The sequence below is a fragment of the Pecten maximus genome, chromosome 6 (assembly GCF_902652985.1).
Source record: "Pecten maximus chromosome 6, xPecMax1.1, whole genome shotgun sequence".
Taxonomy (NCBI): Eukaryota; Metazoa; Mollusca; class Bivalvia; order Pectinida; family Pectinidae; genus Pecten; species Pecten maximus.
Window position 1 is genome coordinate 13,495,281 of NC_047020.1, and position 18,750 is coordinate 13,514,030.

The 18,750-nt window shown below is 37.6% G+C and overlaps 1 protein-coding gene across 1 annotated transcript; it reads right to left on the reverse strand.

The window, feature by feature from the left end:
- Positions 1 to 600: 600 nt before the first annotated feature.
- LOC117329018 lies at positions 601 to 16,962 on the reverse strand. The gene is made up of 4 exons (XM_033886696.1): positions 16,888 to 16,962; positions 13,908 to 13,977; positions 12,571 to 12,675; positions 601 to 5,285 (listed from the first exon to the last, which is right to left on the reverse strand). The coding sequence occupies exons 2-4, from the start codon at positions 13,933 to 13,935 to the stop codon at positions 2,791 to 2,793; spliced, it is 2,628 nt and encodes an 875-aa protein (XP_033742587.1). The 5' UTR covers positions 13,936 to 13,977; positions 16,888 to 16,962; the 3' UTR covers positions 601 to 2,790.
- Positions 16,963 to 18,750: the final 1,788 nt, after the last annotated feature.

Consider the following 18,750-nt stretch of genomic DNA (forward strand, 5'->3'; position numbering starts at 1 on the left):
AAGATATCATACCTGGGGGGTCAAAGATTTCACAAGATATCATCAAACCTTGGGGTCAAAGATCTCACAAAATATCAAAACTTGGGGTCAAAAATCACAAACCTGGGGGGTCAAAGATTTCACAAGATATCATCAAACCTTGGGGTCAAAGATCTCACAAGATATCATACCTGGAGGTCAAAGATCTCACAAGATATCATACCTGGAGGTCAAAGATATCACAAGATATCATCAAACTTTGTGGTCAACTATTATCAAATTGAAGATATTAGAATAAAATTGTTATTTTTGTAAAAATCAAGATTATTTGTCTTTCTTTGTTTACTGAACACAGTATTCATCTCACCTGGTCCGAAGAACTGGTGAGATTTTTGGCATGTCATCTTCGGTCCATCCTTTAACTTTTCTTGAAATCGTAAAAACTAATGTTTTAAAAACAAAAATTATGGTTCATTTAAAAACTGAAAATGCATCTTTTTACTTAAATGTAAAACCATAGAAATTTGAGCTGTTGTATCCAAATAAAAATACACGTATATGGAGAAGCTAGAGCATGTATTGTACATTTCTCAATCATTAGAAAACACACCAAGAAATAAATAGACTTTCAATATTTTATTATAAAAGATCAAACTATGTATAATATTATTGAATCACAATTTATTAAGACGGTATCATTATTGATATCGTTAATATGTAGATTAAAACAGAAAATTACAGCTGTAATCATCCATAGCTTCGGGACCAGTACACTTCATAGAGATGTACAGGACTCTACATACTCATAACAGTGATTAACTACCAAGTTTTAAAGAAATAAATAGAAAACTTAAAAGGAAATGTCCTACACCTGTTGTTGTTAGATGACATCCACAATGATGAATTTAAGTATCTGATAATACTTAGATTTAAGTAATTGATAAAAAACGAATCTTAAGCAAGTTTCCTTTTCATTCATGAGAGGTTTTTGAAATGGGAAATTGTTGTATTCCTTAATCATCCACTGATGAAGTATAAATTCACTGTCATTGGATCATTGTGACCTTGACCTCAAGGTCAAAGGTCAAGTAAATTATAAGTGGCAGTATTGTCCAGGTCATAACAGGTCATAACTTCTTAACCATTGAAGACAAAACTTGCAGTATACTTGCATCACCTGAAGCCGATGTGCAATGCACTACCATACGGTCAAATTGACCTTTACCTTAGGATAACAGAACAAAGTGCATATTTTTCTTATAATTACTTATCCGGCAATAACATTTAAACTTAATATTCTAATAAAGTTTGTGTATAACTTTATCACTTCAAATGGTTAAGTGCAGCGCTACCTTGACCTAAGCCAAAGGTCAATGGAGTGAAAAAAAAGAATCAATTCAAAGTAATTAAGGCAAAAGGGGATACATGTTTTTGTTCACAAAAATATTCTCGTTTTTATATGAAATGGTAAGGAAAGTGAGATTCTGTTTATCACAAACCATGTAACTTATTAATCAAATGCAAACATAATTTTGTTAGATGTGAAATCTGAAATGTCAGTTTTCTCCCTTCATGCCTCTTTGGTGATGTAATGACATCAGAATTAGAACAGTGGGAACCTACTGCCAATCACAGCTTTGCTACAGTGTTGTATTATTATTAGTAATTACACGTTCAGAACATGAAATTAAGCCATATTTATGTGATAAATTCCTAATTATACAAGATATATAAAACACTAAACAAAATCCACACTTAATAGACAAAACATTCTCGACACATTCCTAGCCAAAATCTTGATTCTGAGCAGCAAATAGAACGGTCGCACAGTGTAGTATTATAAGGAAACCATACAGAAACCATACAGAAACTATACACCTATTTCAACAAGTATCCTGCTAGTAAAATCTACATAATTCTTCTGTAATTTTGTTTTACTTAAATTAATCCGAGACTGATTAGAGGCAACTGATGCTTTACATTATGTTTCAAAAGGTCTGTTGGATCATAGATTTGGGTGAAGATGGTGTTTATATAATTTGGTACTAATCAATTTGTAAAATGGGGGAAAAAAATCATAACATATAACATAGTTCATTAATAACATCTTGATCATCCCTCGTAGTATTTGTCACTTTATTCAACATCGTCTGCTTGTTATATGAACCATGAACCATCTTGACCACAGGGACAATGCAGCTTACATACACGTATTGGATTCATGTAGAACTAGAACAAGGGGCCACAGAAGCCGAGTGGTGTCCTGACCCTTTATCATAGGCCTCCACCTCCAGGTCGAGGTTTGAAACCCACGTCAGGCAGTAGTCTGGCACTGACCGTATATGTAGGCCAGTGTTTTTTCTTCGGGTACTCCAGCTTTCTTCCATCCTCCAAACCTAGGCATGTCCTTATAATTAAATGACCCGGGCTGTTGATGGAATGTTCAGCAAAATAAACCAATCCAAATACTAGGGACATAGCTGTCTATATACACGTATTGGACACGTGTAATATACTGATTGTGGTCTATATGCCAAGTCCCTGTTATCTTGACCATTAGTGGAATAATGCAAGCCATAGTACAATAACATTCAGATACTAAAAACATTTGTACCTAGACAGTTTGGTGCCGCAGCATACACTCTTCAAACTCCACTTCATAACTTACACTCATAAATGTCTTTACATTTTTGAATGCAGACACATCTTTTGAAAAGTTGTTTTTGATATACATTTGCATCTGAACGAATCTTTCATAGACTACAAGATATCATAAAGCAATCTTGTGTATTTGATATAATCTTGTATTATCTAGAATCTCCTGTCTCTGGATCTCCAGCGGTCCATGTCCTCAAAGCTGGGTGGATCCTCTAGGTCACCAGCCCTCCCACCGTTAGGAGTACTAAGAATCAATCCTTGCCTTACCAAGTACCTAGCTAAAGCTACATGTCCATACTTAGCAGCAGAAGAGAAGGAAAACTCATTGGAAATTGTATGCTTGTCAGCATTAGCTCCATTTTCTAGCAGCTTTTCACAAATGACGAAGTAGCCTTGCTCAGCAGCTATGTGTAGGGGAGTTTTATTATCCCGATTCTGGACGTCAATGTCGGCCTTTTTGTCGAGAAGGAAAGTGATCATACGTTGGTTGTGAAAGTAAACTGCATAATGAAGTGCAGTCCATCCCATATCGTCACGATCATTTATTTCAAACTTCTTGTCTAACAAGCGCTGGACATTATCCTCATCTCCCATGGCTGCCGCTGCCTGTAATGGGGCTATCAAGTCTCCGTGCGGACTATATGGGTTCTGCTTGGTGTACATTTCTGCGATGCTTCGGATCATGTAGTCGTCCTTTGCAAAGATAGCTGACGTCAACAATGAAGTGCCATCTGGCATCTTTCCTTCTTTCACCCGGTTATCATGTATTTTCATTGTTTCAACAGCATTCCCATTACCACACATCAATGCAAGGTGAAAGGGTTTGCGACCATTAGGTGCTGCTGCATGGTAGTCAGCATTATTCCTGAGAAGGAATTTGAGTGCACCATCTTTTTTGTTACACACAGCTCTGTGGCAAGCCGTGTATCCTTCAGCTGATTTTTCGTTCATGTCAAACTTTCCTGAAGTAACCAAGAAATCGACGACTGATTCCTCACTCCTTAATGCTGCAATATGCAGAAGTGGGGCCTTTATCTTTAGGAGGAATGTCACATCTGACCCATACAAATCTTCCAGATCATCCATCGAAAGAGGATCGTCGATAGAAAGCGCCACATTTGCCTTATGAAGGGCCGCCAATACCTTTGAATGTGCTAGAGGCAATCCGTATTGACCACAGCATGTTGCCAACACACCTGCCCTCATCTCCTCCTTAAACCACTCCTCTTGTCGTAAGTCTCCTAGATCCTCATGTGTCAGGTATTGCTCCACTGTGTGTTGTTGTCCATAGAAACAACACCAGAAGAACAGCGAGCGGTTGAAATCTCCCCTCTGTTGTACCACAGGTAGCAAGCTTCCCATCTCTGTCATGAACTCAAACCACAATTTAACATACTTCTCGTCATCAAATGATGGGTGGCCAGCCAACTGGGGCAGGTTTCCTGCCAGGATTTCGAAGGTAAATCGCTGACACAGAGGCGCATATTCTTTGTGCCAGATTGACACAATGGACGTGACATTTGAAGAGTAGCCAGAATTGGTCCTGATCCTGTTGATAAGAAAATCACTGCTGCAGAGTTCAATTACTAACTCTGGAAACTTATTCATCAAAGCTTCAGCCATGGTGTGGTATGATCTCTCATGCATGAATTTCCAACAGTGCTTCCTGGTTGGAAGGAGGAACAGTCCATACAGTAATGTTGCTGAGTAGCGCATTTTTGCGATGTTCATATCCTCAATGCCCAGTGCTTCTGCTAGTCGCCGTATGATGTGTTGCTCTTTTTCTGTGAATTCCTCAAAGCTGTGTTTATCAAGCTCAAGCTTGCCATCAAACAGAATGCCTGTTGCAAGGGTGAGGTATATCACCTTGCTGAAACCATAGACCTTCTGAATTGCATTTTTGAATGATGAAAATGGATTGGAAAAGAACTTGGGTCCTTCCATGATAAAACTTTTGACTGATCCAAATATTCTTCCAACATATGGAAGTGACTGCGTAATATTCTTGTAATCCAGATTTAGTCTTTCTCTGTGATCAAGGTTTCGGTAGCCTCCGTTAGCCTTCATTATTTGCTCACGCCATCCTTGTCCGGGTTGGAACTTGCTTTCAGTCATATCCAGCAGCGAATTTTTCCTAAACAGATCAAGATGAGCCAGATCTCCATTCAGTGCCTCATAGTGGCTCTTTGGTAAGCAGATAATTACCAGCAGTTTCTGAAAATTGGCCAGGATTTGTTCTGATATTTGCATAAGAGTTTTCTTCCATTTTCTAACAGTATGCATGTTCACCATTGCTGGACCAAATATATCATCAATGAGGACGACTTGATTCTTACTGGTATCTACCTTATTGTCCCAGTCCGCTGGTGAATTCACTATAACACAATCGTATGTCCGGTCTTCACGGCCAGCCAGATGTGTGGTAACAAAACATTCCTTCAATGCCGTGTCTTTTTCTGGCATCTTCTCTGGGGACAAGATTAATTGTGTGATGAGCCACTCTGCCATTGTAGTTTTACCATCGCCACACTGGCCTGTGATTGTCAAGAAGCTGTTCATCCACAACATCTGCATGGCGTCGTCGTACACAGGTGTCTTCACTGTCATGTCTCCTACCACAGTGTAAGGCGCAAAGAAATGATGCCAAACTGAAACAGAAAAGTTCAATAGTGTAAGTTACATTCATCTATCTTTTCTACACATTGGGCATTATATATATAGTATCCCTAGGGGTCTCCTTAGGTTATTTAATGGAAATGGATTTCAAACATATCTTATTACAGTCCAAAGGATTAGACACACATAGTAACTGTGTCCCTCTTTGAGATCAGAATTATGTAAAATTGGATCAAATTAACTCCTGATTTTGCTGCTTAAATTTGATTGTCAAACATACATAACCAGTGGTCATTTATATTCACCAAATCTTTAAATCTTGTATTTTTATACATACACATAAAATGCATCAACCTACCCAATATTTTATTTACCAATATCTTCCTTAATTGTACATTTATGTAAAACAAAAATCTAAAATTGTACCAGGAAAATCACTGACTATGGTAGAACAACGAGTATTTCTACTGCAGATCCAAACCATTCAGGTAATTATGATAAACCTATTACGACAGAAAGGTCTGTTGTATGGCATTCAGATATGACACATTTTACTATTTATAATTTATACTACGTCAGCAAATGAATTGGTCCCAGGTTCTATAAGTAACACATTTAAATATTTGTTGCTATATTAGGAAATCCTGATCATCAAGTTTTCATAATGATCAGGTCAAGGACAAAAAATGTTAACCTTTGACCGGTAATTTGTGATTTTGCCTAATCTGTTCAAACCCTTGACAACCCTTGTATCATCAACCTTCCTCAACTTAAGGGAAATTCCTGAATTAAAATTTTACATAGAAATGCATTGTTAGACTAGAGAAAGTTATAGTTGAGGATTGCTGATAAAATCGTTGCCAGATGAGTTGAATGACTACAAATGGACTCACATTCATGTATATTTCAATACAATGGCTTACTCTTGAGGTTTCTGATCATCAAAACAGTATTTAGAATTAGATATTGTAATGGGTAATTCAACAGGATCTTCCTATACTAATACTAATGTTAGGCATCTGGTGATATATTTTGTAATCAAACCATCTAGGACACTGATTTAACAATGTATAGTTACTGGTCACTAGTTAGATGTCTGTACAAGTACGGCCCACTTACAATGTATAGTTACTGGTCACTAGTTAGGTGTCTTTACAAGTACATGTACGGCCCACTAACAATGTATAGCTACTGGTCACTAGTTAGATGTCTGTACAAGTACGGCTTACTAACAATGTATAGTTACTGGTCACTAGTTAGATGTCTTTACAAGTACGGCCCACTTACAATGTATAGTTACTGGTCACTAGTTAGATGTCTTTACAAGTACGGCCCACTAACAATGTATAGTTACTGGTCACTAGTTAGATGTCTGTACAAGTACGGCCCACTAACAATGTATAGTTACTGGTCACTAGTTAGATGTCTTTACAAGTACGGCCCACTTACAATGTATAGTTACTGGTCACTAGTTAGATGTCTGTACAAGTACGGCCCACTAACAATGTATAGTTACTGGTCACTAGTTAGATGTCTTTACAAGTACGGCCCACTTACAATGTATAGTTACTGGTCACTAGTTAGATGTCTGTACAAGTACGGCCCACTAACAATGTATAGTTACTGGTCACTTGTTAGATGTCTGTACAAGTACGACCCACTAACAATGTATAGTTACTGGTCACTAGTTAGATGTCTGTACAAGTACGGCCCACTAACAATGTATAGTTACTGGTCACTAGTTAGATGTCTTTACAAGTACGGCCCACTAACAATGTATAGTTACTGGTCACTAGTTAGATGTCTTTACAAGTACGGCCCACTTACAATGTATAGTTACTGGTCACTAGTTAGATGTCTGTACAAGTATGGCCCACTAACAATGTATAGTTACTGGTCACTAGTTAGATGTCTTTACAAGTACGGCCCACTTACAATGTATAGTTACTGGTCACTTGTTAGATGTCTTTACAAGTACGGCCCACTAACAATGTATAGTTACTGGTCACTAGTTAGATGTCTGTACAAGTACGACCCACTAACAATGTATAGTTACTGGTCACTTGTTAGGTGTCTTTACATGTACGGCCCACTAACAATGTATAGTTACTGGTCACTAGTTAGATGTCTGTACAAGTACATGTACGGCCCACTAACAATGTATAGTTACTGGTCACTAGTTAGGTGTCTGTACAAGTACGGCCCACTTACAATGTATAGTTACTGGTCACTAGTTAGATGTCTTTACAAGTACGGCCCACTAACAATGTATAGTTACTGGTCACTAGTTAGATGTCTTTACAAGTACGGCCCACTTACAATGTATAGTTACTGGTCACTAGTTAGATGTCTTTACAAGTACGGCCCACTAACAATGTATAGTTACTGGTCACTAGTTAGATGTCTGTACATGTACGGCCCACTTACAATGTACAGTTACTGGTCACTAGTTAGATGTCTTTACAAGTACGGCCCACTAACAATGTATAGTTACTGGTCACTAGTTAGATGTCTTTACAAGTACGGCCCACTAACAATGTATAGTTACTGGTCACTAGTTAGATGTCTTTACAAGTACGGCCCACAAACAATGTATAGTTACTGGTCACTAGTTAGATGTCTGTACAAGTACGACCCACTAACAATGTATAGTTACTGGTCACTTGTTAGATGTCTTTACAAGTACGGCCCACTTACAATGTATAGTTTCTGGTCACTAGTTTGATGTCTGTACAAGTACGGCCCACTTACAATGTATAGTTACTGGTCACTAGTTAGATGTCTGTACAAGTACATGTACGGCCCACTAACAATGTATAGTTACTGGTCACTAGTTAAATGTCTGTACAAGTACATGTACGGCCCACTAACAATGTATAGTTACTGGTCACTAGTTAGATGTCTGTACAAGTACATGTACGGCCCACTTACAATGTATAGTTACTGGTCACTAGTTAGATGTCTGTACAAGTACGGCCCACTTACAATGTATAGTTACTGGTCACTAGTTAGATGTCTGTACAAGTACATGTACGGCCCACTTACAATGTATAGTTACTGGTCACTTGTTAGATGTCTGTACAAGTACGGCCCACTAACAATGTATAGTTACTGGTCACTAGTTAGATGTCTTTACATGTACGGCCCACTAACAATGTATAGTTACTGGTCACTTGTTAGATGTCTGTACAAGTACATGTACGGCCCACTAACAATGTATAGTTACTGGTCACTAGTTAGATGTCTGTACAAGTACGGCCCACTTACAATGTATAGTTACTGGTCACTAGTTAGATGTCTGTACATGTACGGCCCACTAACAATGTATAGTTACTGGTCACTAGTTAGATGTCTGTACAAGTACGGCCCACTAACAATGTATAGTTACTGGTCACTAGTTAGATGTCTGTACAAGTACGGCCCTCTAACAATGTATAGTTACTGGTCACTAGTTAGATGTCTGTACAAGTACGGCCCACTTACAATGTATAGTTACTGGTCACTAGTTAGATGTCTGTACAAGTACGGCCCACTAACAATGTATAGTTACTGGTCACTAGTTAGATGTCTGTACATGTACGGCCCACTTACAATGTATAGTTACTGGTCACTAGTTAGATGTCTGTACAAGTATGGCCCACTAACAATGTATAGTTACTGGTCACTAGTTAGATGTCTGTACAAGTACGGCCCACTTACAATGTATAGTTACTGGTCACTAGTTAAATGTCTTTACAAGTACGGCCCACTAACAATGTATAGTTACTGGTCACTAGTTAGATGTCTTTATAAGTACGGCCCACTTACAATGTATAGTTACTGGTCACTAGTTAGATGTCTGTACAAGTACGGCCCACTTACAATGTATAGTTACTGGTCACTAGTTAGATGTCTGTACATGTACGGCCCACTTACAATGTATAGTTACTGGTCACTAGTTAGATGTCTTTACAAGTACGGCCCACTTACAATGTATAGTTTCTGGTCACTAGTTTGATGTCTGTACAAGTACGGCCCACTTACAATGTATAGTTACTGGTCACTAGTTAGATGTCTGTACAAGTACATGTACGGCCCACTTACAATGTATAGTTACTGGTCACTAGTTAGATGTCTGTACAAGTACATGTACGGCCCACTTACAATGTATAGTTACTGGTCACTTGTTAGATGTCTGTACAAGTACGGCCCACTAACAATGTATAGTTACTGGTCACTAGTTAGATGTCTTTACATGTACGGCCCACTAACAATGTATAGTTACTGGTCACTTGTTAGATGTCTGTACAAGTACATGTACGGCCCACTAACAATGTATAGTTACTGGTCACTAGTTAGATGTCTGTACAAGTACGGCCCTCTAACAATGTATAGTTACTGGTCACTAGTTAGATGTCTGTACAAGTACGGCCCACTTACAATGTATAGTTACTGGTCACTAGTTAGATGTCTGTACAAGTACGGCCCACTAACAATGTATAGTTACTGGTCACTAGTTAGATGTCTGTACATGTACGGCCCACTTACAATGTATAGTTACTGGTCACTAGTTAGATGTCTGTACAAGTATGGCCCACTAACAATGTATAGTTACTGGTCACTAGTTAGATGTCTGTACAAGTACGGCCCACTTACAATGTATAGTTACTGGTCACTAGTTAAATGTCTTTACAAGTACGGCCCACTAACAATGTATAGTTACTGGTCACTAGTTAGATGTCTTTATAAGTACGGCCCACTTACAATGTATAGTTACTGGTCACTAGTTAGATGTCTGTACAAGTACGGCCCACTTACAATGTATAGTTACTGGTCACTAGTTAGATGTCTGTACATGTACGGCCCACTTACAATGTATAGTTACTGGTCACTAGTTAGATGTCTTTACAAGTACGGCCCACTAACAATGTATAGTTACTGGTCACTAGTTAGATGTCTTTACAAGTACGGCCCACTAACAATGTATAGTTACTGGTCACTAGTTAGATGTCATTACAAGTACGGCCCACTAACAATGTATAGTTACTGGTCACTAGTTAGATGTCTTTACAAGTACGGCCCACTAACAATGTATAGTTACTGGTCACTAGTTAGATGTCTTTACAAGTACGGCCCACTTACAATGTATAGTTACTGGTCACTAGTTAGATGTCTGTACAAGTACGGCCCACTAACAATGTATAGTTACTGGTCACTTGTTAGATGTCTGTACAAGTACGGCCCACTAACAATGTATAGTTACTGGTCACTAGTTAGATGTCTGTACAAGTACGGCCCACTAACAATGTATAGTTACTGGTCACTAGTTAGATGTCTTTACAAGTACGGCCCACTAACAATGTATAGTTACTGGTCACTAGTTAGATGTCTGTACAAGTACATGTACGGCCCACTAACAATGTATAGTTACTGGTCACTAGTTAGGTGTCTTTACAAGTACGGCCCACTTACAATGTATAGTTACTGGTCACTAGTTAGGTGTCTTTACAAGTACGGCCCACTTACAATGTATAGTTACTGGTCACTAGTTAGGTGTCTTTACAAGTACGGCCCACTTACAATGTATAGTTACTGGTCACTAGTTAGATGTCTGTACAAGTACGGCCCACTAACAATGTATAGTTACTGGTCACTAGTTAGATGTCTTTACAAGTACGGCCCACTAACAATGTATAGTTACTGGTCACTAGTTAGATGTCTTTACAAGTACGGCCCACTTACAATGTATAGTTACTGGTCACTAGTTAGATGTCTGTACAAGTACGGCCCACTTACAATGTATAGTTACTGGTCACTAGTTAGATGTCTGTACATGTACGGCCCACTTACAATGTATAGTTACTGGTCACTAGTTAGATGTCTGTACAAGTAAGGCCCACTAACAATGTATAGTTACTGGTCACTAGTTAGATGTCATTACAAGTACGGCCCACTAACAATGTATAGTTACTGGTCACTAGTTAGATGTCTGTACAAGTACGGCCCACTAACAATGTATAGTTACTGGTCACTAGTTAGATGTCTTTACAAGTACGGCCCACTAACAATGTATAGTTACTGGTCACTAGTTAGATGTCTGTACAAGTACGGCCCACTAACAATGTATAGTTACTGGTCACTTGTTAGATGTCTGTACAAGTACGGCCCACTAACAATGTATAGTTACTGGTCACTAGTTAGATGTCTGTACAAGTACGGCCCACTAACAATGTATAGTTACTGGTCACTAGTTAGATGTCTTTACAAGTACATGTACGGCCCACTTACAATGTATAGTTACTGGTCACTAGTTAGATGTCTGTACAAGTACATGTACGGCCCACTAACAATGTATAGTTACTGGTCACTAGTTAGGTGTCTTTACAAGTACGGCCCACTTACAATGTATAGTTACTGGTCACTAGTTAGATGTCTGTACAAGTACGGCCCACTAACAATGTATAGTTACTGGTCACTAGTTAGATGTCTTTACAAGTACGGCCCACTAACAATGTATAGTTACTGGTCACTAGTTAGATGTCTTTACAAGTACGGCCCACTAACAATGTATAGTTACTGGTCACTAGTTAAATGTCTTTACAAGAACATGTACGGCCCACTTACAATGTATAGTTACTGGTCACTTGTTAGATGTCTTTACAAGTACGGCCCACTAACAATGTATAGTTACTGGTCACTAGTTAGATGTCTTTACATGTACGGCCCACTAACAATGTATAGTTACTGGTCACTAGTTAGGTGTCTGTACAAGTACAGCCCACTAACAATGTATAGTTACTGGTCACTTGTTAGGTGTCTTTACAAGTACGGCCCACTAACAATGTATAGTTACTGGTCACTAGTTAGATGTCTTTACAAGTTCATGTACGGCCCACTAACAATGTATAGTTACTGGTCACTAGTTAGGTGTCTTTACAAGTACATGTACGGCCCACTTACAATGTATAGTTACTGGTCACTAGTTAGGTGTCTTTACAAGTACGGCCCACTAACAATGTATAGTTACTGGTCACTAGTTAGATGTCTTTACAAGTACGGCCCACTAACAATGTATAGTTACTGGTCACTTGTTAGATGTCTGTACAAGTACGGCCCACTAACAATGTATAGTTACTGGTCACTAGTTAGATGTCTTTACAAGTACGGCCCACTAACAATGTATAGTTACTGGTCACTAGTTAGATGTCTTTACAAGTACGGCCCACTAACAATGTATAGTTACTGGTCACTAGTTAAATGTCTGTACAAGTACGACCCACTAACAATGTATAGTTACTGGTCAATACATGTTAAGAGTTACAAGCATGATCCACTTACGTTCTTGTTCATCTTCATTAAGGAACATTTCAAGGTTGTATTCACGAGGTGGTTGGTGAATTTCTACAAACCCAGATCCATCCTGACTTTCGTCTCTCTGCGCACCTGCAAAATATACAATAGAAATATTTGAGGATGTACAAATCCAATTATCCCCATAACTGTATTATTAGTAAATTTTATTTCAAATTTGTTGCCATTTTTTTTTAATTTTAGAAACAGTGAATTAATCACAAATGGATAAATTCACCTCCTGATTCAACCTCTACTTAACAAGTAAGAGTTGAATCAGGAGGTGAATTTGTTTGTCGAATCAAGCGGGTATCAGCTTGCCAAGGTTTGATGTTTATGTTGATGTTTAACTGTAGAGATGACATTTTAAACAAGGAATTTGGCGGTCACCATGTGTGGTGTTTATGTATGAAAACGAATGCGAATAAAGATATCAGGAGTAGACAAATGTCAATGTGTCGGCACTACACATGGTTCAAATATAGATTATTCATAAGGTATTTCATTTACATAGAAACATGATGATATGTGTCAATAACGGCAACAGTTGAATTTGAAGTTGAGTTATTATGTAGTTGTGATTTCCACGAGTTAAATATCAATCAAACACAGACTTGTATTATCTAATTCCGAGATCAAAGCAATGATCTGTCTGGTTAATATTTAGTCTTCTTTGGTATTTCTACCTCAAATAACCTCAAAAGCAGCAGACTGTTTTACTCCTGAATTCAACAAACGATAAAAGGATGACCTTTACTAAATATCATTTGCATAACTATGTACACATTTTAGACATTTTTTTCCAGATTGAATCTGATTTAAAAAATTTGATTATAATCAATAATTGATCGGACAAGGTCATCCGATTATCCTGATTAATCGATCATAAAAATCTCATTCGATTCCCATCACTAATACTTATCAATCCCCTGAATAATCTCTGGTATCCAAGCGAGGGACCAGGATTATTTTAATTGTCCATTATTTCAACTTAAATGTATAAAGTGTTGACTCTCTCTGCTATTTTCTTCATATCATTCACTTACATTAATGTTACTTTTGTGTATAGAATGAATGTAGCTGATGATTTTGGAGATCAAACTAAGATCACACTTTGTATATACCAGGTAAGCTTTATTTTATATCTCTATGAATTGATAGTTATAAACATGCATGTAGCATGTGGTTTAGGTCACAGGGGAAATTCTTCAGCCCTTAGATACACTGTCAGTAATCCAAATTGAAACAATCATGTAAGTATACGATACTTAGTCGGTCTGTGACAATTCACTCCTTCTTAGTAACATGTAATAGGCAGTGTTTACCTGGTCTGGAGCGCTGTCGGCTGGCCATTTCTACAACTGTCTGTCAGTCAGTAGTTGATCTGCATGACACCTAAAACAAAGCAACATTGTTGGCATGTGAAAATATACAAGATATCCTTACAGGAGTGAGTTTATATTAATTTATATTTAAACCATTTAAACTTCTGTAAAACACATTAGTATTTAGTTCCAAAGGCAAGTACTTAATAATACTGGGGTAGAACAAATCAACAATTTAACATTTTAGTTTTGAGACCTACGTACATTACACATTTAGTTTTTGGTTTTTGTATTGATTAACATCCTATCAACAGCTATGGTCATTTAAGGACGGCCTCCCTTGTGTATTGATTAACGTCCTATCAACAGCTATGGTCATTTAAGGATGGCCTCCCCTGTGTATTGATTAACGTCCTATCAACAGCTATGGTCATTTAATTATAAGGATGGCCTCCCCTATGCGAAATGCATGCATGCATTGTATGTCAGAAATTTATATTTGTTTGAAATTGTCTCCTGGTGATAAAGCAAAACGGTGATGTCATATTTTACCTGTAGGGCAGCACCCTTTTAAAAGATTCCTTGGCATGTCATAATGATACTGTGCCAGTGCATGGCAGATTTACCATAGTTAAAATTTTTACTTTTAAAAACAAAATATCTGGACAACTAATAACTGTGTGGAAGCTTTCTATCACTATCGTTACTGTACCAGTAGAACGAGGGTACGTAATTTTGCACGATACCTAAATTTGCACTCCTGACAATTTTTTGCATTTTCCACTGTTGTCAAGAACTGTTTTTATTTATATGGTGACTAATGCCAGACTCCAGTCGTACTTTTGCTATTTCAAATATATCACTTATTAATATAATTTGTTTTGAAAACAAAATGTGGCTGATACGAATGTCTTCAGAGAAAATGGATAGTGATTAAATATTCTATTTAAAATAATTCCAGTAGCTGATTGGGATATATGCATTTGCAGATATTTAGGGAAAACATATTTGTTCAGAATATAATGAAAAATGGTAAAATATCATTTGTTCAGAATATAATGAAAAATGGAAAAAATATCATTTGATCAGAGCATATAATGAAAATACAAATCCACCAACTATAACTAATAACAGTATATTATCTCCAGATATCCCATCACTTTCATTATGTTGTTTAAATTACCTCTGTAGACAGTTGTCATGGAGGTAAATTCTAAAATTGACATTTAAAATTTCTTTTGATATATTTTACTACAAATGTGAAACAAGTTATATTGACTTATATTAAGTAATCCTGTTTGTTGGCCCTGATGGGGGGGGGGGGGGTCTTAATGTGGGAGGAAACCTCATTTAAACCCCCTAGGTGGGGGGGGGGGGGGGGGGGGGGGTGGGGTGGGGTGTCTTAATGTGGGAGGAAACCTCATTTAAACCCCCTAGGTGAAGGGCAAGTGTATTACCTCTTGAACTGTGCCACATACCAGACCACACTTTTTCACTCACTTTCAAATAATTTTACATTTTTTTTAGCTTTTAAAGATTATTTTAATAATGGCATTTGGCTTGATATAAGTTTATGATATTGTTTGTCTACGAAATGGTTGAAAACTATTTTTATCAACAAAATTAAAGAACTTAGATGGGTGTGTGAAATAACGTTCCTGGTTGTCTTCAAACCCAGAAATAAGTACAAGTTATTAAGTCATAGTGTTCGGAAGTCCACTGGTTCGAACCTTGGTCTGGCCATGCATATTTCAACTCCTTTTACATTTGGTGCCTGTGACCAAACCTTATTTCAAGCGAGGTGAATACTTGACAAGGGGATACCTGAACCTGGGTTGTGAATTGTTAGGTCTTCGGAGTCGAAGTCTTCAAAGGGAGGGAAGAGTGTGGTGGAACTGGACAAGGTTGATCATTGTTGACCAGGAAGCTCATTTGAAAGAGCATGCCGGTTAGTGTTCAGAGGTCCTGGGTTCGAACCCTAGTTTCATTCTGTTTGACTGTGCATTTTCCACTCCTCTTACACTACCATGCACAGTGATTCACGCAAGCATATCAGATTAGTGGTTACACACATCTAACAATGTAAGGTACTCTAATTTCTTGATTTGAAATGAATTTGATATAAATGTAGCAGAACTGGACTGGGTTGATCATCGGTGACTAGGTCAGGTTGGGGAAATCTGCCATTTTCAGCTATATAACTGATTTCAGCTACTCTAGCTAAATATACATGTAGCTACTATCGATAGCTGGATTCAGCTACTTCAAAACAATAATTACCTGTTGACGTGTCAAATACACAAAGTCACACATGCATCGCAAAATGATCGGGTACGCCACCCTACCAGACACAGTACTTAAACAAATTTCACAAATATATATAAAATATAAAAAATTAAAAAACGACATTGTTTATATTCTTGAAAGTTGTTTAAATACCGTGTATGGTAGGGTGGCGTACCCGCTCATGTGTGACTTTGTGTATTTGACACATCAACAGGTAAATTGTTTTGAAGTAGCTGAATTCATCTATCGATAGTAGCTATGTTTAGCTAGAGTAGCTGAAATCAGCTATATAGGCTAGCTGAAAATGGCAGATTTCCCCAACCTGTAGGTACATGTAGCTCTTCAGTTGGTAGATTGTCCGTCTAGAGTTCGGAGGGTTCGAATCCTGGTCTGAGTGCTACATTTTCTCTTTCTTCTGTTTCATTAATATATTTGAATACCTACCGATTGGATGGGGAGGTTGGCGATATGTGCGAAATAGTAAATTCAATATACCCAACATTGTACTGACGCCCAAAATAGGCGTACACGAAATCACGGGGACCTGCGCATGCTGAACAATAAAATGGTATTGTCGCATTCTTCCCCCGTCCCGCTGTCTATTTCGTGACATTATTTCTAATTCATGATCAATAGAATCGATTTACTTACAGTCTTTGATTAAATGAATCGAACAATATAAGGTTACGGTTACCTTGGTTTATGTCGATCAGGACTGACAAATATGTCTTCACGGGGATTTCCACTTTCAGTTTAGGGGACTCATCAGTGTCATCCAGGCGCTTAGGGGCTCTTTCTGGGTGAGGACAAAACCCGGAATGCACTCAGGCGTGAGGAGATTTTTCATAATATTTTGTATTTATTAGGATATATCTCCGTTATTACTGAATGGATTTTTGTTCGGACACCAGCAGTAAAAGGTTTGATTTATCATCTTTACAATGGTGTAAGTTATATATAACAGTACCAAAAATTAGAAGTGAAAGTGATGGCCGGAATGAACCCATATGAAATAAAAATCTCGATATTTACAACTGTTTTCGTTATAATAAATACCAATATCACAAATAATACTGATCAGATTTTTGTTCGGAAACCACCAGCAAACGGGGAATTTAGTATTCTTTCACGTGATATAAATTGACTGAATACATGTTCGATATTAATCGCAAAAGTGGTGGCCGGAATGAATTGATGAGGTGTGAAAAATTGATAAAATAATCAAAGTTACATGTAAATTTCCATATTTATCGGCCCATAACTCTTTTATTGCTGAACCAATTCTTGTTCGGGTGACACTCTAGACAAGATAATCTTATGGGCTTTAATCTGATATGACTTTTGATAATATTCATTACAAATTCGGTGCAAAAGTGGTGGCCGGAATGAACCTAGGTGAAATTCACGGACGCCATTTTGAACAAGATGTGGATGTAAAAACAACACACTACATTGTAGGTTCTGGACTACAAGGTAAGTAACTCGAACGGGAAAAAAAATTACCTGTATAACTTTAAGCCATTCTGTTACCAGGCTCTGAGACGTGGACCGTTCTACTTCAGAGCCCATTTATATGTTTATCTTTTTTTTTTATAAGTTTTTTATTCTTTTTATTTTTATAGAGAGTCAATATATTTTTGTTTCATTGTTATATGAAAATGAATTTTTAAAACCTACGATGTTCGGAACATGACTAGTTTTCTTCCGAATCTCTAATATTCCCTTTATGCGTCAACGTTTTGCAATGTTCTCCAGTCACAGCCAATCATCTCATCCATCCACTCTGGAAACCCACAAGAACAACTACAATTTATTGTGATACTGTTATTACTTGCCTTTTTTAGTTGTGATGCTATTTTAACGAACTGTGGAAACGGCATGAAATGACCTTTATCTAAACACCAAATTAAGTGATCCCGCATTTGATTTTCAATGAAATGAGTTTTTTGTTTGAATGAATTACCGTTAAAACAAAATTCTACCATATTAGCTATTGCATAAAGCCCACAACGTTATCGTTATTTTGTTCCTGTACATCTAGAATTTTGACCGGGATGCTACCGTAAATACTACAGAGCTGAAGTTCGATTGACGGAGTATTAACTGTATGAATTTCTTTTGGTGCTTGACTGTCTAGAACTGATATATCTCCATTACTTGTTTGAAAACTTGTAACCCAGTGGTCTCTTCCATTATGGTGAATTTGGACAGAAGGTGCAACTACAGCTTGAAAAGTTATTTGGTTTTTCCATTTGCATTTATTTGAATCAACTTATACCATTTTAAAGGGGATAAATCAACCCTTTTACTGCTGGTGTCCGAACAAAAATCCATTCTGTAATAACGGGGATATGACCTAATAAACACAATAAATCAACAAAAATCTCTTCACGCCTGAGTGCATTCCGGGTTTTGGACTCGCCCGCTCTTTCTCTCTCTCGCGTCCGACCCGATAGAAATAGATAATGGAACTATTCCACACTAAAACATCATGAAGAGCTACACCGATGTATAAGGTACTAAACTAGCTCTACCTATTCAACAACATACAGTACAT

Excerpts from the sequence above, each read along its gene's own strand:
- LOC117329018 (XM_033886696.1), bottom strand. The coding sequence starts at position 13,935 with ATGGCCAGCCGACAGCGCTCCAGACCAG. Across the intron at positions 12,676-13,907 it reads CCGACAGCGCTCCAGACCAG|GTGCGCAGAGAGACGAAAGT; the intron begins GTAAACACTGCC and ends TATATTTTGCAG. Across the intron at positions 5,286-12,570 it reads TAATGAAGATGAACAAGAAC|TTTGGCATCATTTCTTTGCG; the intron begins GTAAGTGGATCA and ends TTTCTGTTTCAG.